This window comes from Salmo trutta, chromosome 36 (assembly GCF_901001165.1).
Source record: "Salmo trutta chromosome 36, fSalTru1.1, whole genome shotgun sequence".
Lineage (NCBI taxonomy): Eukaryota > Metazoa > Chordata > Actinopteri > Salmoniformes > Salmonidae > Salmo > Salmo trutta.
In genome coordinates, this window is record NC_042992.1 from 35,162,916 (window position 1) to 35,185,587 (window position 22,672).

Consider the following 22,672-nt stretch of genomic DNA (forward strand, 5'->3'; position numbering starts at 1 on the left):
CACAAAATTTGAGTTTGCTATTCACAAGAAGCATTGCCTGATGTGAACCATGCCTCGAACAAAAGAGATCTCAGAAGACCAATAAAAATTGTTGACTTGCATAAAGCTGGAAAGGGTTACAAAAGTATCTCTAAAAGTCAGTCCACGGTAAGACAAATCGTCTATAAATGGAGAAAGTTCAGCACTGTTGCTACTCTCCCTAGGAGTGGCCGTCCTGCAAAGATGATCGCAAGAGCACAGCAAAGAATGCTCAGTGAGGTTAAGAAGAATCCTAGAGTGTCAGCTAAAGACTTATAGAAATATCTGGAAGATGCTAACATCTCTGTTGATGAGTCTATGATACATAAAACACTAAACAAGAATGGTGTTCAAGGGAGGACACCACAGAAGAAGCCACTGCTGTCCAAAAAAACATTGCTGCATGTCTGAAGTTTGCAAAAGTGCACCTGGATGTTCCACAGCGCTACTGGCAAAATATTCTGTGGACAGATGAAACTACAGTTGAGTTGTTTGGAAGGAACACACAACACTATGTGTGGAGAAAAAAAAAGGCACAGCACACCAACATCAAAACCTCATCACAACTGTAAAGTATGGTGGAGGGAGCATCATGGTTTGGGGCTGCTTTGCTGCCTCAGGGCCTGGACAGCTTGTTATCAGACGGAAAAATGAATTCCCAAATTTATCAAGACATTTTGCAGGAGAATGTTAGGCTGTCTGCCAATTTAAGCTCAACAGAAGTTGGGTGATGCAACAGGACAACAACCTAAAACACAGAAGTAAATCAACAACAGAATGGCTTCAACAGAAGAAAATACGCCTTCTGGAGTGGCCAAGTCAGTCCTGACCTCAACCCCATTGAGATGCTGTGGCATGACCTCAAGAGAGCAGTTCACACCAGACATCCCAACAATATTGCTGAACTGAAATAGTTTTGTAAAGAGGAATGATCCAAAATTCCTCCTGATCCGCAACTACAGAAAACATTTGGTTGAGGTTATTGCTGCCAAAGGAGGGTCAACCAGTTATTAAATCCAAGGGTTCACATACTTCTTCCACCCTGCAGTGTGAATGTTTACATGGTGTGTTCAATAAAGACATGAAAACGTATAATTGTTTGCGTTATTAGTTTAATCAGACTGTGTTTGTCTATTGTTGTGACTTAGAAGATCAGATACAATTTTATGACCAATTTATGCAGAAATCCAGGTAATTCCAAAGGGTTCACATACTTTTTCTTGCCACTGTATATTGACCACATACCACACCCCCTCGTCTTTATTGCTGAAATATGTAGAGAAAATACAAGACCGTGCATGCCCATGGAGAAGACAAGGTGACAGCGCCGGGAGGTGTACAAAGGTAATGGAAGTGTAGGCACTAGGTAGAGAAACTACAAAGCACCACATACCCATTGAGAAGACAAGGGAATAGTACCTGAATGTGTAGTTCCCTGGGACCAGGCCGGTGAGGGTGAGGATTTGGGTGTCGGCCGAGACCTTCTCCTCCCTCAGCGGGCCCTTCACCTCCTCCCAATGCCACGCCACCACCTTGTCATCGTCTGTGCTCTCTGAGGGGCCGAAACACAGGGAGAGGAGGAAGACAGGACAGGAAGAAGAGGGGGAAAAGAACCGGTTAAAAACAAACAGTCCATAAATGTATAGGCCACCCTGCCTATACTTTTGCTCCTGTCTCAACCCTGACTACAAAAGTTTTTCTTCCCATTGTTTTATGGAAGAACTGCACAGGGTGTTGATGGAGGGCCTTTGTGCCAAACCAAAGATAAATATTTTGTATTCTAGGGTAAATACCGGTTCTTGACCTAAAACGGTCTATCTACAATTTCAATGTACGGCAGTAGAGCTATAATCTAAATAAAGACACCCTTGACAAAATCTGTCTTTTTTTGTAAGCAAAGATGAAAGATGCTACATAAAATCTCTTTTGACATCCACAGATGGTGCAATTCCAGTTTATCTGATTGTGACCAACGAGCCAGGTGAACTCACGGCTGCCGTCGATCACCGTGGAGCTGGTTGGCAAGGATATCTCCTGGAACTTTGGGGAAACCACAGCGACGGGCAGCTTGTTGATCCGCGGCTCTGTGAAGTGGAAGAGGTTAGCTAATTGGCTGAACGGTACAGTTGGGTCGTGTTCATTAGGGCACGAGTAGCAAGACAAAAATGTGGCATTTCTTATTGGCCAACTCCAGGTAACCCATCCCCGTTTCAGTCTGCTATCTTCCGTTCGGTTCTAACGAACACGACCCAGGTATGAGTCATTGTCGACATTTCAGGATAAGCCCATTAATGGGAGAGTCAGGGGAGGTGACCTTTAATAGGTTACAGTTTACACAGGTTCCTACTAAAGAGAACATCAAACACAGTCAATACAAGTCATGTTAGTTTAACCCCCCACCTGGTTTGACTGTGACGTGGACAAAGCCCTCTCCGTGTGCTCCGTCACCGTCCACGGTCACCTCAAACTCATACAGCCCCACCGTCAGCTGAACACAAGAGCCAGAGAGGTCGAACTGGAGTGACTACAATAATAATTGTTTCTCATAGTATTACAGTAATGTATAAATGGTTCTAGTCATAAATTCAATCTCAGTTAAGAGGCCTGAGTTTGAACAGAGAGAGAGAGAGAGGAGAGCGAGAGAGAGAGAGATGAGAGAGGAAACGGTTGAACTAATTAGCTGCACCTTGCTGAGTTTGAGTGTCTTGCTGTGTTTCCCCTCCATCTCTCCACTGTAGTCTTTGGGATGAGTTCTCAAGAGCCAGTCAAATACATAGTCGGTCCCTTTCGAGAAGTGAGAATGAGATCAATCAAAGCCGAGGACGTAAGCTATGACTCATGACATGCATGGATACAGAGCTCGCCTTAGCGCCAGTCTGTTTTCTACGTTGGCTCACTCCCTTGTCGTTGTCATGCCAAATGAAACAGATAAGCTTATACAGAACTCGGGCGAGGCGTGGACTACACGGGGTGTGTATAATACAGGTGTATGATACAGTATAACTAAGTAATAACGCAGGTAGGTTGAGTAGTAGTAGTACCTGGCTGGGGCGCTGGCACCACAAAGGCGTTGAGCTCCACCTCGTTGCGCGGCAGCGTGACCTCCACACTCTTGCCTGCCGACACCACCAATTCCCGCACTGTCATGGAAACCACAGAATTTGCATGGATTGAAACAGAGGGCGGAACACTGAAACAGAAGTTCATTCAAAGTGCAAACAGTAGACAGTACATCTGCAGTGGGTGCCAGTTTCTGAATGGGAGTAGATGTTTAGAGCCACACGTTTCTTCCTTCCATGAAGACATACCTCAACACATCCATTTTGTTATTAGCACGTTATTGACCAAACAGTTGTCGAGGGTGGGGTTTGAGGGATACTAGGTCAGAGTTCAGCGTCCACTGCCTTACCAGCCTGCGTTGGCGATGTAGTGATTGTAGGAGCAGTAGTGGGAAGCACAGAGGTGCTGTTGGAAGATGCTGTGTCTCTGGTGTCCTCTGACGTAGAGTTCTGCTGTGAGGGCGATGGAGCTTCTCCACTTCCATTGGTTAGCTGACTGTGATTCTTATCAGATGTTTGAGGGAAGGTTACGCCGCTGGTGATGCCGACTGTTGGAGCTGGACGCTCTGCATCCTTGGAAACCCGCTGCCAAGATATGGGTGAACTCAATGAACTTCAGATAAGAATGGAAAGATACCTAAGAACATTGGCTACATTGTGCAGTTTGCAATAGCCTTCGTGAAGTATCACTGCAGTTGCAGTGCATTCGGAAAGTATTCAGACTTTGTCACGTTGCAGCTTTAATCTAAAAAAGGGAATAAATAAGAAAATGTTCCTCAACAATCTACACACAATACCCCGTAATGACAAAGCGAAAACAGGTTTTTAGAAATGTCTGAACGTTTATAAAAATAAATAAAAAATACACCTACTCATTCAAGGGTTTTTCTTTATTTTGACTATTTTCAACATTGTAGAAGAGTAGTGAAGACATCAAAACTATGAATGAGCACATGTGGAATCATGTAGTAATCAAAAAAGGGTTAAACTAGTTCTTCAAATTGCCACCCTTTGCCTTGATGACAGCTTTGCACACTCTTGGCATTCTCTAAACCAGCTTTATGGAGGTAGTCACCTGGAATGCTTTTCAATTAACAGGTGTGTCTTCTTAAAAGTTAATTTGTGGAATTTCTTTCCTTTTTAATGCGTTTGAGCCAATCAGTTGTGTTGTGACAAGGTAGGGGTGGTATACAGGAAATAGCCCTATTTGGTAAAAGACCAAGTCCATAATATGGCAAGAACACCTGAAATAAGCAAAGAGAAACAAAAGTCCATCATTCCTTTAAGACATGAAGGTCAGTCAATACAGAACATTTCAAGAACTTTGAAAGTTTCTTCAAGTGCAGTTGCATAAACCATCAAGCGCTATGATGAAACTGGCTCTCATGAGGACTGCCACAGGAATGAAAGACCCAGAGTTAACTCTAATGAACTTATCCTCTGCAGCAGTTACCGGCCTCAGAAATTGCAGCCCATAACAATGGCTTCACAAAGTTCAAGTAACAGACATCTCAACATTAACTGTTCTGAGGACACAGTGTGAATCTGGCCTTCATGGTCGAATTGCTGCAAAGAAACCACTACTAAAGGACACCAATAAGAAGAAGAGACTTGCTTGGGCCAAGAAACATGAGCAAATGGACATTAGACCGGTGGAAATGTCCAAATTTGAGATGTTTTGGTACCAACCTCTGTTTTTGTGAGACGCGGTGTGGGTGAACGGATGATCTCCGCATGTGTATTTCCCACCGTAAAGCATGGAGGAGGAGGTGTTATGGCCTTGGGGTAGTTTGCTGGTGACACGGTCTATGATTTATTTAGAATTCAAGGCACACTTAACCAGCATGGCTACCACAGCACGTCATCCCACCTGGTTTGGGTTTAGTGTGACTATCATTTGTTTTTCAACAGGACAATGACCCAACACACCTCCAGGCTGTGTAAGGGCTATTTTACCAAGAAGGAGAGTGATGGAGTGCTGTATCAGATGACCTGGCCTCCACAATCCCCCGACCTCAACCAAATTGAGATGGTTTGGGATGAGTCGTACCGCAGAGTGAAGGAAAAGCAGCCAGGCAGTGCTCAGCATGCGTGGGAACTCCCGTTGGAGTTTGGAAAAGCATTCCAGGTGAAGCTAGTTGAGAGAATGCCAAGCGTGTGCAAAGCTGTCATCAAGGCAAAGGGTGGCTACTTGAAGAATTTCAAATATATAATATATTTTGATTTGTTTAACACTTTTTGATTACTACATGATTCCATATGTGTTATTTCATAGTTTTGATGTCTTATTCTACAATGTACATAATAGTGAAAATAAAGAAAAACCCTTGAATGAGTAGGTGTCCTAAAACTTTTTACCGGTAGTGTACCTTATTTACATAAGTATTCAGACCGTTTGCTATGGGACTCGAAATTGAGCTCAGGTGCATCCTGTTTCCGTTGATCATCCTTGATGTTTCTACAACTTGATTGGAGTCCACCTGTGGTAAATTCAATTGATTTGGAAAGGCACACACACCTGTCTATATAAGGTCCCACAGATCAAAAAACAAGCAATGAGGTCAAGGAATTGTCTGTAGAACGCAGAGACTGGATTGTGTCGAGGCACAGATCTGGGGAGGGGTACCAAAAAATGTATGCAGCATTGAAGGTCCCCAAGAACACAGTGGCCTCCATCATTCTTAAATGGAATATGTTTGGAACCACCAAGACTATTCCTAGAGCTGGCCGCCCGGCCAAACTGAGCAATCGGGGGAAAAGGGCCTTGGTCAGCGGGGTGACCAAGAACCCGATGTTCACTGACAGAGCTCCAGAGATCCTCTGTGGAGATGGGAGAACCTTCTAGAACAGGGGTTCTTAAACTTTTTAAGCCTGGGACCCAAATGAGAAATTCTGTGTTTTCCTGGGACCCAAGCTTATGAAAACATACAACTATATGTAAAAATTGGTACATTTCATTGGGTTTATAACTAAAACAAATGCAATATAGACAAATAACAATGAAATACCCATATAAATATAATATTCATGTTTCTTTTTCCTCATTAAAAACACTCTTACAGCCTCCTGAGTGGCGCAGCGGTCTAAGGCACTACATCGCAGCGCTAGCTGTGTTACTACAGATCCTGGTTCAATACCGAGCGGTGTCGCAGCCGGCCGTGCCCGGGAGACCCATGAGGCGACGCACAATTGGCCCAGCGTCGTCTGGTTTAGGGGAGGGTTTGGCCGGCCGGGATGTCCTTGTCCCATCATGCTCTAGCGACTCCTGTTGCGGGCTGGGCACATGCACGCTGACACGGTCGCCAAGTGTACAGTGTTTCCTCCGACACATTGGTGCGCCTGGCTTCCGGGTTAAGCGCGCATTGTGTGTCAAGAAGCAGTGTCGCTTGGCAAGGTTGTTTCAGAGGACGCATGGCTCTCAACCGTCGCCTATCCCGAGTCCGTACAGGAGTTGCAGCAATGGGACAAGACAGTAACTACCACTTGGATATCACGCAATTGGGGAGAAAGTGGTAAAAAAAGATAACAATAATAAAAAATGTATTAAATAAAAACAACTCTTAGATAACTGTTGCTGTTAAACTACAATAAATCATTTTAATTCTGAACTGGAATAAACTGATTGAAGCAAGATTCTTTTTGAGGCATCACACAGATGCCTCAAAAAGTAAACCAGAAAAAGTAAACCAGAAAACACACACAGTCCTAATGAGAGGTGTGTGACTGGTTGAAGTTTTCAACAAGCAGGTCTACTCAGTTTTGTTCAGTTCAATCCTGAGGTCATGCTCAGCAGTGAGACTGTTTCTGTACTTGTTTTTTAAGTATGTCAGAGTTGAGAACCCTGACTGACATAGGTATGTGGTGCCAAACCGGATCAGAACCTCTACTGCTTTCTCAGTCAGTCAGGAGACTGCTTCCTGCAGTAGATGAGCAACCCAGAACTGTGTGAGTGTGTTTGCCTCAAAAAGCATCTTGCATCAATCACTTTATTGGTTACTACATGATTCTGTGTGTTATGTCATAGTTTTAATGTCTTCACTATTATTCTCCAATGTAGAAAATAGTAAAAATTAAGAAAAACCCTTGAATTAATTGATGTCCAAACTTGACTGGTACTGTATGTATATGTGACAGTTTTTTAATTTGTATAAATGTGCAAACATTTCTCAATCTTTTTTTCTTTGTCATTATGGGGTAGTGTGTGTAGATTGATGAAGAGAAAAAATATATTTAATCAATTTTAGAATAAGGCTGTAACATAACAAAATGTGGAAAGTCAAGGGGTCTGAATACTTTCCGAATGCACTGTAAGAGATTGCACAGCTTATATTAACACATAAGTTAGGGAAATATGGTTGTCATCCATGGATAACTTTATAGGAGGGTATTTAGTCTGTTTTTAACTACTCCGTCCCAGTGATCCGAGAAGGAAGGGTAAACAGGCATCTGTGACTCAACTACAATACTATAACTTTCCGTTAACTCACAGTGCTAGAAAGTTGGTCCGACCCACTTCCCTTTCCTGTTGGTGCCCGCCTCTGCCTTCTCCGTCGAGCTGTGGTGGTGCCCTTTGAAAGCTGCTGCAGGAGCCCCAGGGACTCGATGTGGGGCTGGGGTAGAGACGTGACTTGACAGAGCCCTCTGTTGGAGCAGCTCAGTAGCACACAGCGCCCCCCCAGGCTCCACACGGCACTGCAGGCGGGCTCCAGGCAGCATGATTCCCAGCAGCTGGCGCTGTTCCTCCCCACGGCCAGGGGGCGCCAGCCTAAACCGACCACACTGCTCCAGTGGATCCCCAACACTCCCCCTGTCACCCGGCAGATCTCGGCAGATACACCTGGAGAGGGAAAGAGGATGAAAGAGTTGTTATAAAAAGTGTGTATTTTTATTTTATTTAAACTAGGCAAGTCAGTTAAGAACAAATTCTTATTTACAATGACAGCCTACCCCGGCCAAACCCAGATGACGCTGGGCCAATTGTGCGCCGCCCTATGGGATATAAAGAGGACGTGATCAGTGACTTTGCCATCTGGGACAAGGATGGGTATTTTCTGTGGGTCCTTGGGGCCAATGTTCCCTCTAAGCTGGGTGCTTGTGAGCAGTAGCCCCGTGACTGCTGTGTAGAAATATCAGCCCACAGAAAGAAGCACGAGATTGAACTTCACTACACTTTCTAGAGCAGTGGTCACCAACCGGTCGATCTCCAAGGCATTCCTAGTCAAACATTTCTGTAAAAACCAATGATAAAGCCTTGTGTTCCTATTTTGTTTTATTCGTCTCGGGCTGTTGGCGGTAGGTGCACCTGATTCACCAGCCCTGCACGCCGGGTAGGTGAACTGTTGCCATTTTTAACCATTTCATGTGTCTGAAGGTAAAAACTCTACCTTCCCGGCTGGCCCAGAGAGCAAATCAAGTGCACTATAGGTCTACCGCTGGCCATTTAGCTCAGATGACCGTGTCTGCAGTAACGTAGCAGACATAAAAGAAAACTACAGCAAAGTTGATACTGTGAGATTTCAAAACGTTTAAAACCATGACTAGAGAGAGACTGTCAACGAATACAGCACAGAGGTGATGTTATTATGACTGAGTTCATGCTTAAGCACTGTCAACACTTCGCATTCAACACTTTTATAAGGCCTAAAATGCACGTTCTTCTTATTTCCACTCAGCGCTACAACAAGCAGTAATGAATGAGTAGGAAAGTGCATCTATAAGCTTGCGTTGTTGTTTTTCTTATTAGTGGCTTGGGTCTTTTTTAATATCGATTTAATATTTCACTTTCTCCATTCTCCAGTAACATGAATTTGTGCATGAGGCAGTAATAATGCGGTGAGACGCGAGTCGCCCCATCAGCTGGAAGACGGTGTCCTTTTTGGTCAGTGGAGGAAAGGGAGAGTGGAGATTGACCATCAGATGAGATTGACCATCAGATGCAAGCACCACCAGCCCAGTAAAATACAAATAAAAAGCAAATGATTTAAATGTGTGCTCACTCAGCTGTGCCTCACAAGTAATACAACAACGGATCTATTACTGGTGTGATCATATAGCCTACCTCAAATTTTGAAATACAATAAAACAAAAATGGTCAACATTGCATTGGCAGGGAAATTCAAGCAAAGACAATATGCAGAACTAATGTACTTTGCCTATAGCTTACTTCACAAACCTCATTGCTACAGTACTGTTTTTAATTGGTTAATGTTGCAAAGGTTTACGTTTTTTAAGTCATGTAAAAAAATCTAAACGGTAGATCTCGGCTTGGATGTTGACACAGTGATCTTGACTCAGAAAAGGTTGGTGACCACTGTTCTAATGTTTCCCTTTACTGTGGCAAATATGATCGAATCAATGCAATATAAGCCACTTTCAATGCAACATACCAAAACAAAACCAACTACCCAAGATATTTGTTGTAGGCATAACGCATCTGAGTAGGAGTCTATTGCATTGACACACACTACTCAGTCCGTACTGTACACAGAGAGGTGTGGCATAAACAATCAGAGATGCAGTAGGCCTATATGCAAATAGACCATTGCCATATATGGATCTCTGCCATTTACTTTCAACTGGACTGTGTTTACAGCATGAGCGGTCGTGAGTAGATGTGCTTGTTTTGAGATCAAAGCGAGAGCTGCATGTACCGAGGTGTTCACATTTTGTTCAGATCCTTTGCTAGTTGAGTTATTAGCCCAGTTATAGATTATTTGTAGTCAGAAAAGGGGAATGATTGCTTTCTCCATGATCACAAAACATGTACATTTCTAGACATTTTTTAAAAGCAAGTGAGGTAAAGAGTGTTTATTTTATCTTAAAGGGACATTGTTGTATTTTGAGACAGGCTTGAATAAGCTAAGTAGCCAATAGGCAGAGGGTAGCATAATTTGCCTGATTCTCTATAATAAATGGTATAGGAATAATAATGCATTTTATTTTGTAAAGGGGTTTCTTGCATCAAACACATCAACATTTTCAGTCACCTTGTCTGAAGGACAAGTGGATAAACAGGTTAATGTCAAACCCTGGATGTTATTTTCAAAAGTCTCATGAATGTTGGCCTACATTGAACACCATATATTGGCTGCTACTGTAGACTGAATGATAGAATAGCCATTTCCATGTTCAAATATTATGGGATGCATTTTCTCCATTGTTTTTGATGGTAGGCAAACACTGGTAGGTCTCTTATGATCAAATAGCCACAGTAGTCTACATGGCCACTGTTAAAACTGTAACTTAAAGTGGGTACAGCCTCAGTGTTCACAGTAAACGCATGCTGGAAGTTGCACAGAATTTTCACAATGTTAAAGTTTGCGCTCAGCAGACCTGAAATTTGCTGAGTACCAAAAGAAATTAGAGGGAACATTGATTAGGGCCCTGAATGTTTAGATTTTAGTTTCTTCTTTCTTAGCTCTGGGAAGCCAGGTGTGTGCAGTCAGAGCAATCAGACATTAATGTGCTAGGCAGATGAGGAAAAACAGCCGACACTGGTTTTGCGCCCCACTGATTTAGGGCATGGGTGTTGTGTCATTGACAATTACCCTTTTCAACTTGTAACAAGCTTTAGCCTTCTATGTCATCTCTCTATAGCCATATGTACCTCGCAAATGCAATCTCTTAACATACAGTAACAGTCCAGACATGCATGAAGCTCAACTGCTCAATCAAGTCACAGCGGTAAAGGGAAATGAGACCTTTCCCTGACAAAACGGTGAGCTTTATTATCACCAAGGTCAAACGTCCTATCATCAGGACTTCAAGAACATAAACTACAAAGGCAGGATGAGTGTGTCTCTAGACAAGACATGGCACCAACCATCACCAACTCAGACACTCACTGACAGCGCAGCCATTCCCATGGCGATTGTTGCCATAGCTCCGGAGCTGAATATTATGGGATGTGGGTGTAACCTAAACTCTGTGTAACACTGCTTGCAGCGATTGGGCCCCTTTGCTTTCTTTTAGAGAATGGAGCCCTTCGCCTCTGTTTAGTCATTCCCCTCACTGACTCACAGAGGACCGATTGTCCGGCCTACATTGTAACTCACCATGCCTTGTGGCATCCACACTGTAAAAACAGCCATTCGGAGTGAGCCACCACCGAAATATGCATGCACGCCTCAGAACCAACAGATAGTATAAACAATTACTAATAAACACAGAAAGTAAAGACGCACACAAAGTAAAGATATGCCAAGGTATAAGACACACCCAAAGTAATAAAGGCAAGCATCTATTGTTAGACAATGGTATTCATGTTTTAATGTCTTAGATTCAATAAAGTGTATGGTAAGTACAACAAAACAATCAAATCAATGAATATATCTCATTCATTCTTACATCCTGGACAACCATGACACCGTGAACATTTCCAGAGGAATGTATTGGTGCATTTTACCTGTGGGAGGAGCTAAGTAGCACAAGAAGCCCAGTAATAGGAAGAGGAGATGAGTCAACCTCGATTGACACGACCGCATCCAGCTGAACAGGTTCTGATATGCATAGGACATTCTCCAAGAGGACCAAAGACCTGGACAGAACAGAAACAGTTGTCAGGATGGTGTAACATTACTAACCTGAAAATCCAGACTGAATTCCTCTCAACAGTGAAACAATAGTAAAGCGTAGCATGCTTCGGTCTTGATTTCCAGGCTATAACATTACACTACCTTGATGTAATTCAACACCAGCACAAAGGCGGCGCTATGAAGGGATTGACGTTTAAAGCCTGAACGGCACTTTGCCCATCGGGCAAGTCAGAAGTATTTTTGGGCTGCCCCGAAGATTATGATTATTTGCACGAAAATGTAAATTGGTCATTTCCACGCAGAAGTGCCATTCATCGCCTGCCTTTCACCTAAACATAGCGGAGGAATCAGAACGATCAGTACTGAAATTCTTTATTTTTGGTCGTTTTCAGTAAACAGAATCTCAGAGCAGGCTCTGCTGGCATAAATTGTCTGTCTTTTACTTAAACAATGGGGAGGAACCAGAAAGATAAGTTTAAGCTACTGGAATTCTTGATAGGTGGTTTTCACGTGTATTTTTTCGCCACCTGCTCAAAGGGGCAACATTTAGAGCAGGCTCAACTTGTGTGACTGCTCAGTTCACTTATCCCAAGCAATACGACAACCCTTAATGTCAATCCTAGCTAAGACTATTGTACACATTGTATCATTTCCAGACATGAATGAGTCAGACAGTACAACAGGTGATCAAATACAAATTGGGTGCGCTAAGGTCACCTACGATTTTACAGTACAGTATATTTACCTTTCTCCGGGCCAAGTGGTGGAAGAGGGTGGAGACTGAGAGCAGATGGAGTTAGCTTACGTTGGAAGGGAGGTACAGTGAGGTGAATGGTGAAGGCAGGTCAACACCAGCACTTTGTGGAAGAGCAGCTTCAACATGACACTCCCCCTGGCCCTGGCAGACTAGAGAGCAACCTGGCGGAGGTAGGGGGGAGAAAGCGGTTTCACCTGAGATGTTTTAGAATGTAGTAACGAGCGGCTGTTCTAAGGTAGTGAACAGGCTTCGGTTTAACAGAAATTCTGTTTAAGAGATTAAAGAGCATTGTTAAATATTTGAGTGACAGGTGTTGTCTGTGTTATTTCTATATGTCAACTATTCACCCACTGGCATACGTTTTCACTTTCATGCACTCTTCTTCCGAACATTGTTTATTGTAAAGGGTGAGGTGGACTGCATTTTATAATGGTTATTAGTACTTAAGCTGAAAACAAAAAAGAAACATCCCTTTTCAGAACCCTGCCTTGTAAAAATCCAAATAACTTCACAGATCTTCATTGTAAAGGGTTTAAACACTGTTTCCCATGCTTGTTCAATGAACCATAAACAATTAATGAACATGCACCTGTGGAATGGTCGTTAAAACACTACAGTGAGGGAAAAAAGTATTTGATCCCCTGCTGATTTTGTACGTTTGCCCACTGACAAAGAAATGATCAGTCTATAATTTTAATGGTAGGTTTATTTCAACAGTGAGAGACAGAATAACAACAAAAAAATCCAGAAAAACACATGTCAAAAATGTTATAAAATGATTTGCATTTTAATGAGAGAAATAAGTATTTGACCCCTCTGCAAAACATGACTTAGTACTTGGTGGCAAAACCCTTGTTGGCAATCAAAGGTCAGACGTTTCTTGTAGTTGGCCACCAGGTTTGCACACATTTCAGGAGAGATTTTGTCCCACTCCTCTTTGCAGATCTTCTCCAAGTCATTAAGGTTTCGAGGCTGACGTTTGGCAACTCGAACCTTCAGCTCCCTCCACAGATTTTCTATGGGATTAAGGTCTGGAGACTGGCTAGGCCACTCCAGGACCTTAATGTGCTTCTTCTTGAGCCACTCCTTTGTTGTCTTGGCCATGTTTTGGGTCATTGTCATGCTGGAATACCCATCCACGACCCATTTTCAATGCCCTGGCTGAGGGAAGGAGGTTCTCACCCAAGATTTGATGGTACATGGCCCCGTTCATCGTCCCTTTGATGCGGTGAAGTTGTCCTGTCCCCATAGCAGAAAAAAACTCCCAAAGCATAATGTTTCCACCTCCATGTTTGACGGTGGGGATGGTGTTCTTGGGGTCATAGGCAGCATTCCTCCTCCTCCAAACACGGCGAGTTGAGTTGATGCCAAAGAGCTCACTTTTGGTCTTATCTGACCACAACACTCTCACCCAGTTGTCCTCTGAATCATTCAGATGCTCATTGGCAAACTTCAGATGGGCATGTATATGTGCTTTCTTGAGCAGGGGACCTTGCGGGCACTGCAGGATTTCAGTCCTTCACGGTGTAGTGTGTTACCAATTGTTTTCTTGGTGACTATGGTCCCAGCTGCCTTGAGATCATTGACAAGATCCTCCCGTGTAGTTCTGGGCTGATTCCTCACCGTTCTCATGATCATTGCAACTCCACGAGGTGAGATCTTGCATGGAGCCCCAGGCCGAGGGAGATTGACAGTTATTTTGTGTTTCTTCCATTTGCGAATAATCGCACCAACTGTTGTCACCTTCTCACCAAGCTGCTTGGCGATGGTCTTGTAGCCCATTCCAGCCAAGTGTAGGTCTACAATCTTGTCCCTGACATCCTTGGAGAGCTCTTTGGTCTTGGCCATGGTGGAGAGTTTGGAATCTGATTGATTGATTGCTTCTGTGGACAGGTGTCTTTTATACAGGTAACAAACTGAGATTAGGAGCACTCCCTTTAAGAGTGTGCTCCTAATCTCTGCTCGTTACCTGTATAAAAGACACCTGGGAGCCAGAAATCTTTCTGATTGAGAGGGGGGTCAAATACTTATTTCCCTCATTAAAATGCAAATCAATTTATAACATTTTTGATATGCGTTATTCTGAATTTTTTTGTTGTTATTCTGTCTCTCACTGTTCAAATAAACCTACCATTAAAATTATAGACTGATCCTTTCTTTGTCAGTGGGCAAACGTACAAAAACAGCAGGGGATCAAATACTTTTTTCCCCTCACTGTAACAGTTTACAGACGGTAGGCAATTTATTTTATTTATTTATTTTATTTCACCTTTATTTAACCAGGTAGGCAAGTTGAGAACAAGTTCTCATTTACAATTGCGACCTGGCCAAGATAAAGCAAAGCAGTTCGACAACATACAAAAACAGAGTTACACATGGAGTAACAACATACAATCAATGATACAGTAGAAAAAAATAAGACTATATACAATGTGAGCAAATGATGTGAGATAAGGGAGGTAAAGGCAAAAAAGGCCATGGTGGCAAAGTAAATAAAGTATAGCAAGTAAAACACTGGAATGGTAGATTTGTAATTTGAAGAAAGTTCAAAGTTAAAATATAAATAATATGGTACAAAGGAGCAAAATAAAATAAATAAATACAGTAGGGGAAGAGGTAGTAGTTTGGCCTAAATTATAGATGGGCTATGTACAGGTGCAGTGATCTGGGAGCTGCTCTGATAGCTGGTGCTTAAAGCTAGTGAGGGAGATAAGTGTTTCCAGTTTCAGAGATTTTTGTAGTTCGTTCCAGTCATTGGCAGCAGAGAACTGGAAGGAGAGACGACCAAAGGAGGAGTTGGCTTTAGGGGTGACCAGAGAGATATACCTGCTTGAGCGCGTGCTGCTATGGTGACCAGTGAGCGGAGACTTTACCTAGCAGGGTCTTGTAGATGACCTGGAGCCAATGTGTCTGGCGACGATTATGAAGCGGAGGCCAGCCAACGAGAGCGTACAGGTCGCAGTGGTGGGTAGTATATGGGACTTTGGTGACAAAACGGATGGCACTGTGATAGACTGCATCCAGCTTGTTGAGTAGGGTATTGAAGGCTATTTTGTAAATGACATCGCCGAAGTCGAGGATTGGTAGGATGGTCAGTTTTACGAGGGTATGTTTGGCAGCATGAGTGAAGGATGCTTTGTTTTGCGAAATAGGAAGCCAATTCTAGATTTAACTTTGGATTGGAGATGATTGATGTGAGTCTGAGTTTACAGTCTAACCAGACACCTAGGTATTTGTAGTTGTCCACAAATTCTAAGTCAGAACCGTCCAGAGAAGTGATGCTGGACAGGCGGGCAGGTGCAGGCAGCGATCGGTTGAAGAGCTTGCATTTAGTTTTACTTGTATTTAGAAGCAGTTGGAGACCACGGAAGGAGAGTTGTATGGCATTGAAGCTCGTCTGGAGGGTTGTTAACACAGTGTCCAAAGAAGGGCCAGAAGTTTACAGAATGGTGTCGTCTGCGTAGAGGTGGATCAGAGATTCACCAGCAGCAAGAGCGACATCATTGATGTATACAGAGAAAAGAGTTGGCCCAAGAATTGAACCCTGTGGTACCCCCATAGAGACTGCCAGAGATCCGGACAGCAGGCCCTCCGATTTGACACGCTGAACTCTGTCAGAGAAGTAGTTGGTGAACCAGGCGACGCAATCGTTTGAGAAACCAAGGCTACTGAGTCTGCCGATGAGGATGTGGTGATTAACAGAGTCAAAAGCTTTGGCCAGGTCAATGAATACGGCAGCACAGTATTGTTTCTTATCGATGGCGGTTACGATGTCGTTTAGGACCTTGAGCGTGGCTGAGGTGCACCCATGACCAGCTCTGAAACCAGATTGCATAGCGGAGAGGGTGCGGTGGTCACAGTTATGAATAAGGTCACAGTTATGAAAACTTAGGACACTAAAGAGGCCTTTCTGACAGGGGGGGTCCCTGTTCATCTGCGTGAACGTGCCTTGGGCATGCTGCAAGGAGGCACGAGGACTGCAGATGTGGCCAGGGCAATAAATTGCAATGGCCGTAACTATGAGATGCTTAAGACAACGCAACAGGGAGACAGGACGGACAGCTGATCGTTCTCGCAGTGGCAGACCACATGTAACAACACCTGCACAGGATTGGTACATCCGAACATCACACCTGCGGGACGGGTACAGGATGGCAACAACTGCCCGAGTTACACCAGGAACGCACAATCCCTCCATCAGTGCTCAGACTGTCCTCAATAATGCTGAGAGAGGCTGGACTGAGGGCTTGTAGGCCTGTTGTAAGGCAGGTCCTCACCAGACATCACTGCCGCCTATGGGCACAAACCCACCGTCGCTGGGCCAGACAGGACTGGCAAAAATTTCTCTTCACTGACGAGTCGCGGTTTTGTCTCACCAGGGGTGATGGCCGGATTCGCGTTTATCGTCGAAGGAATGAGCATTACACCGAGGCCTGTACTCTAGAGCGGGATCGATTTGGAGGTGGAGGGTCCGTCACAGTCTGGGGCGGTGTGTGAGCATCATCGGACTGAGCTTGTCGTCATTGCAGGCAATCTCAACGCTGTGCGTTACATGTGGTACCCTTCCTGCAGGCTCATCCTGACATGACCCTCCAGAATGACAATGCCAGCAGCCATAGTACTCGTTTTGTGTGTGATTTCCTGCAAGACAGGAATGTCAGTGTTCTGCCATGGCCAGCGAAGAGCCCGGATCTCAATCCCATTGAGCACGTCTGGGACCTGTTGGATCGGAGGGTGAGAGCTAGGGCCATTGCCCCCAGAAATGTCAGGTAACTTGCAGGTGCCTTGGTGGAAGAGTGGGGTAACATCTCACAGCAAGAACTGGCAAATCTGGTGCAGTCCATGAAGAGGAGATGCACTGCAGTACTTAATGCAGCTGGTGGCCACACCAGATACTGACTGTTACTTTTGATTTTGACCCCCAATTTGTTCAGGGACACGTTATTCCATTTCTGTTAGTCACATGTCTGTGGAACTTGTTCAGTTTATGTCTCAGTTGTTGAATCTTATGTTCCTACAAATATTTACACATGTTAAGTTTGCTTAAAATAAACGCAGTTGACAGTGAGAGGACGTTTCTTTTTTTGCTGAGTTTATTGCATCTTGCCTATGCCGCTCGGTTATCCATATATTTACACGTACATATTCTTATTCCATCCCTTTCGATGTGTGTATTAGGTAGTTGTGGAATTGTTAGATCACTTGTTAGATATTACTGCACTGTCGGGAAGTAGAAGCACAAGCATTTCTCTACACTCGCATTAACATCTGCAAACCATGTGTATGTGACCAATAACATTTGATTAGATTTTTGTAACTGGTCATTTCCATGTAAAAAAAAATATGAGCAGCAACATATGAATTTCATAGGAGCATATCAAACTGGGTGTCAAATGAAAGCCAAGAGTCTATATTTTTGAGAAATTAAGGCATATATACATTTTTCAACCGTTTTCCATCCTACAAATTAGGAATATGCAAAGGCTTTGATTTAATCTACCAGAAAAAGTTGCTACATATAATTTGGGATTTCTAAATAAATTGTATGTACCCATTGATTCTTATAGAATACATCACAAATGCCTCATGAGCTTCGTTCAACTGTACTCCATCAGAACCCAAAATATAATCTTGTTTTACAAATGAAATATGTTTGTCACATGCAGTGAATAAAACAGGTGTAGACTTTACCGTGAAATGCTAGCTTATGATCTTACGAGCCCTTCCCAATGACGCAGACTTAGATAATAATGTTAACACAAGAGGAATAAAATACACAAGAATGAAGCTATATACAGGGAGTACCAGATCAATGTGCAGGGGTACGAGCTGTTTGTAAACAAAGTAAATGTAAACAAACACTGACTCAAAACAAGGTTAAAACTATCATTTTGATAACATGGATGGTCAGTCCTTACCTCTGCATCCATAACTCTGTCTATGAATTTGAGAGTGGTTACATTTCTCCAGCCCCACCTCTCAACTTTTTACAGAAACAGGGGCGTGGAAAATGCTTTGTTATTGTTTCAACTGCTGATTACCGCTTTAAAAAAGGTATTAGAAATACATCAAAAACACATTAATGTTGAAGTAAAGACCACTATCAAAACGTATATTTAAAAAACATTGCTCTGTGCCTTGAAATTCCATTACCAAAAACTGTACTCCGCTGCAGGGGTATTCAACCGGGGGTCCGCGGCACCCTGGGGGTTTCGCAGAGGTACTGCAGTGGGTCCGCAAAAATAATGTTTTTAGGAATATCACCAGCAACGGAATAAACAGGTATTTAATTACAATGTCGCGTTAATTCAGTACTGAGAGAGATTTGGTAATTTCTTCAAACAATCATCTTTATTTAATTTCGATTAATTATTGCAATAATGAGGCTGGTCGACCCCCCCATCCTTGAGTGTTGGACCGAGTAACCTAACCTTTACACAAATGCAGAGTACTATATATAGCTGACACTAACAATGCTCAGTCATGGTTGGTTCAACCCCTCTCATGCAGACCAAGGGGCATCATAAGCAACTCCGGGTTCATCCTGTCGTTACCTGCACGTGGGTATTGTCTTAATCCCTCCCTGGCTTAGTTTCCCAGGTGCAAGGATTATTTAGAGACAATGAGGAATTGATCTCCTGGCTATCTCTATCTCGGTTACACCCACCACATCTTGCCTATGTAATGCAGTCTAACTCATTTGTCAGCTCAAGCCATCTCTAGTGACTATACGCCCAGATTAGCTGCAGGGAACTAGAGTGGAGACCATAAAAAAAACAGCATTAGTAAGACAGAAATATGCTACTGTTGGTTAAGTAAATAATCGTTTACTATTAATAGAAAAAATATTTGTTTGATATCACAACATACCTACAGTAGAAGAGGAGAATCCTATTTACAATGATGTCAACTTTACTCCTAATATTGAGCAAATTACACTCACTGGAGTATCTGACACAGGTTTTGAAAAAGCACCCAGTGTGGCAAGTTCTACTGGCTGCCGATACGTTTTCTTGACTTAAACATGAATTTTTGACAACACATGGCTAACCAAAACAGCTGTTCTTAAAATGTGAAAATGTGTTTGGAGTAACCTAACTAATAGGCTATGTTAGAGTTTACACTTCCTCTTCCAATCCTAATGTGGGGAGGTCAAAATAATGAAAAATGATCTACCAAATCGATGCATTTTTAATTGTTGATTACTTCTCCTTGCCATCATCATTCACCTGCTCAAAATTCTTTTTCTAACGTATGATGGGGGTCCCTGGGTTGCCGGTTTGCCTGGGAGGGGGTCCCTGGGCAAAAAAAGGTTTAAGACCCCTGCTCTATATTCTACCGAGCTCTACTTTGATGTCCAAACTTGAAAAACAGACGTCTATGATCATTCAAATAATAGCCAGTGGTAGAATAATACTCAAATATGCAAAGGAGGATATTTTATATTTATACCTATTCAGGATACATCACCATGAAGAGAATGATATTCACACCCATAATTATGCATTTCTGTGTAGCCCAGATCTGGAACCCATGATGAAATTCCATTACCGCAATTCTGTTACCGAGTGTAAATCCACTTCACTTAATGTCGTCACATAAAAAAAAAACATAGGAAGATTTTATTGAAATTCTGTTACCAAAGTCAATGTGTTTTTGTAAAATGTTCTGTGTAAATTGATAAAAGTTGTCCTTGCGCATAGAGTTGTATGGTTTGTTAAACTTTGAAATCAATGGTTTTGATTTGGCATACATTTTAAGTGAAAAATCTTAGTGTCAGCGAAATTCCATTATTGTGGAATTGCCCAACTACAGTAGGCAGTCTTTCTGGAGTCCACAGAATTTCAAATGAGCTGACGGGAAAGTGCATTTCAGATAAGTTAAGATAGACAACGACTTTGCGGTAGTTGACACAAAAGTACGAGCATCCTCAAAACGTTCAGCTGCCGCTTTAAGACGGCGCTGGCTTATCTGACCAAAATAACACAGCATTTTCATACCCGTCTTCTTGCTTTGGAAGAGAGTTCCAGCTCTTATTGTGGCCTTCTCCTAATAAGTACAAAGCTATGCTTGAGACACAATAACAAGTATATTAGAATAACATGGCAGCAGCAGTTGGTCCCACAGGTTTGCCTGGTGGGACTGAAAACGTTTGCCTTATGAGAATGGATTCATTCCAGCAACTGAAAGCTGTGTAGAATTATATATCTACTCTGCTGCTATAGAATTATAGAAGGCGGAATGCTTGCCACATGCTGAAAATCTACCCCATGGAGAATAGCAGTAGACTATTTTTTCCTTCACAATTCCTCAAAAAGTTCTTGCAGGAGGTCCAGGGAAAAAACTAAACAGATCAGCATGAGAACATTTTGTTCGGGTTGGAGTAGAGTGCATTGCCATGGCATTGGACATAGGGCTCTCTCACATTCACAGCCGTTTCTGACTGATTATCTAAGTGAGAGTATGTGACAACTGATGAGCTATTCAGTCATTTAATATTAACCGTCCACTTACTAAGCATGACAAACAAACCTGCATGATATAGGTCAATTCCTAGTCCGATCCGCATTCCAGCACGCAGATCATGCCACACTTCCATCCGCCTCGGTCTTATCAACTGTTGTAACGTTATCCTGATAAAGAAGCCGACTGCAATGACGGATGTCACAAAAGCTGTTGTTTACTGCGTTTAGAAGACCAATTGGCTTTGTTTACAGTTAATTTAAGTTCCTTTCATATAAGATAAACAGGTGAAAGTTAAACAAAACAACAAATTAAAAAAAAAAAACTTGGTTGTCAGTTATTCTAAATTATAAGCGTGTTTGCATTTTGGCAGCGCAGTGGCTTGAGACCAGTCGTGACGCGGTGCCCGCACAACTGCGCTCGCTCTGCCATGTGACGTGGTCACTGGAATGCCACCGTCGTCACCGTTTTTTAGAAGCAAGTTCCAACGAGAAAAAAAATGCAGATCTGCGACGGTAAACTTCAGATCCGAGAAAGGTTTCCCCGGGGTTTTCTTCCTCTTCTCTCAGCAAGGCTAATCAAAAACACACTAGTAAATCCTCTGTTGGCTGCTGTAGACAGACAGTTCAGAGGAGCACTTTCTCAGATTACTGAATGCCCCCCAGTCTTTGGCACTACCTCGTTTCAAATGAAGACACATTCAGATATTTAATTGACATTTCCATTTGAAACCCTGCAAATGAAAAACAAATTATAATACTCATGAAGATGCATGAGTAACCTAGATTTATGGCCCATAAGAAAGGTAGCCAAGTTTGTTTTTTTAACAAGCTGAACATAGCCATAGGCTAAACAAGCAAATCAGCTCTAAAACCCGTCCTCACAGTCGACATCAGTAGGCAAGGTTGCGCAGTGGACACACTGACGATGATTTATGCCATTCTAATCATACTTAAATACATATGTTATTGATATTCAACATGACAGGTGTAAAATGCCATACATCTCGGTATAATCCTGGAATGATCACCTCGTCCAGGCACCAGCTGTTTATACTGGTGTTGCTTTGGAACCTGGTATCATCAGCACAAACACTGATCGAATGCATGCAGTTTATCGTGCCTGTCACGCCACTGTATGAGCGCCGAAAATCATACACTCACCAGTCGTCGTATTAAATGTTTCGGTTTCTGTGTTTTGAGCTAGGGTACGTCGTCGTTGCTCGCCGTTCACTATTTAGGTCAGCGCTTCCTCACACCGCTGTCAAACAGGCAAGAATAACTAAGTACTTCCGGGTCGCGGATTTTTGGAATCCTTCAGAATAAGATACCCTTCCTTAGTAAATGAATAATTAGGGCGAAAATAATAGAACATTGGTTATTGTGGCAAATAATCTTAAATCCAATATTTTTTCATATTGGACTTACATATTGCACATTACACAAATGTTGTGTAGCCGATGTGTCTCAATAAAAGGGGGGTCCATTCTACTCAAGAGCACTTCTAGTTTCCAAATCTACACCCAGAGGAACAGCTCTGCTCATTTTGCAGCCAGGTCACCCGCGATGCAAGTCAGTATTAGACATCCATCATCCATGTCTGAGGACATCAGAGATGACGTGGAATCCGGCCAATAGGGGCAACAGTGAGCGCTAGCCATAGAAGGTTGTTTTTGATATTTTTGTATTAAGCCTATTACAAACTTTAACCTTTACCGTAATCTTTTCACACATGAGTTCCGAATACATCTAACGGTTGCCCCAGCATTTAGTTTTAATGCATGTGATGTGAGAATGCACTCACTGTTCCAACATGTGATTGTTATGCTACAGGACAGTTAA

At 42.8% G+C, this 22,672-nt stretch overlaps 1 protein-coding gene across 2 annotated transcripts in view; it reads right to left on the reverse strand.

Moving 5' to 3' along the window:
• Nucleotides 1–22,105, reverse strand: part of kiaa0319l (KIAA0319-like ortholog) — a 29,587-nt gene extending 7,482 nt beyond the window's left edge. Inside the window, exons 1-11 of one of the 2 annotated variants that reach the window (XM_029735659.1) lie at nt 21,995–22,105; nt 20,901–21,564; nt 12,357–12,529; nt 11,482–11,613; nt 7,565–7,914; nt 3,428–3,662; nt 3,060–3,158; nt 2,705–2,802; nt 2,419–2,506; nt 2,010–2,102; nt 1,438–1,570 (exon numbers count right to left, since the gene is read on the reverse strand). In XM_029735659.1, the coding sequence (XP_029591519.1) occupies nt 1,438–1,570; nt 2,010–2,102; nt 2,419–2,506; nt 2,705–2,802; nt 3,060–3,158; nt 3,428–3,662; nt 7,565–7,914; nt 11,482–11,593 (1,208 nt within the window). In that variant the 5' untranslated portion in view covers nt 11,594–11,613; nt 12,357–12,529; nt 20,901–21,564; nt 21,995–22,105. The remainder of the gene's footprint in view (nt 1–1,437; nt 1,571–2,009; nt 2,103–2,418; nt 2,507–2,704; nt 2,803–3,059; nt 3,159–3,427; nt 3,663–7,564; nt 7,915–11,481; nt 11,614–12,356; nt 12,530–20,900; nt 21,565–21,994) is intronic. The other variant, XM_029735658.1, reaches the window with a different exon arrangement.
• Nucleotides 22,106–22,672: the final 567 nt, after the last annotated feature.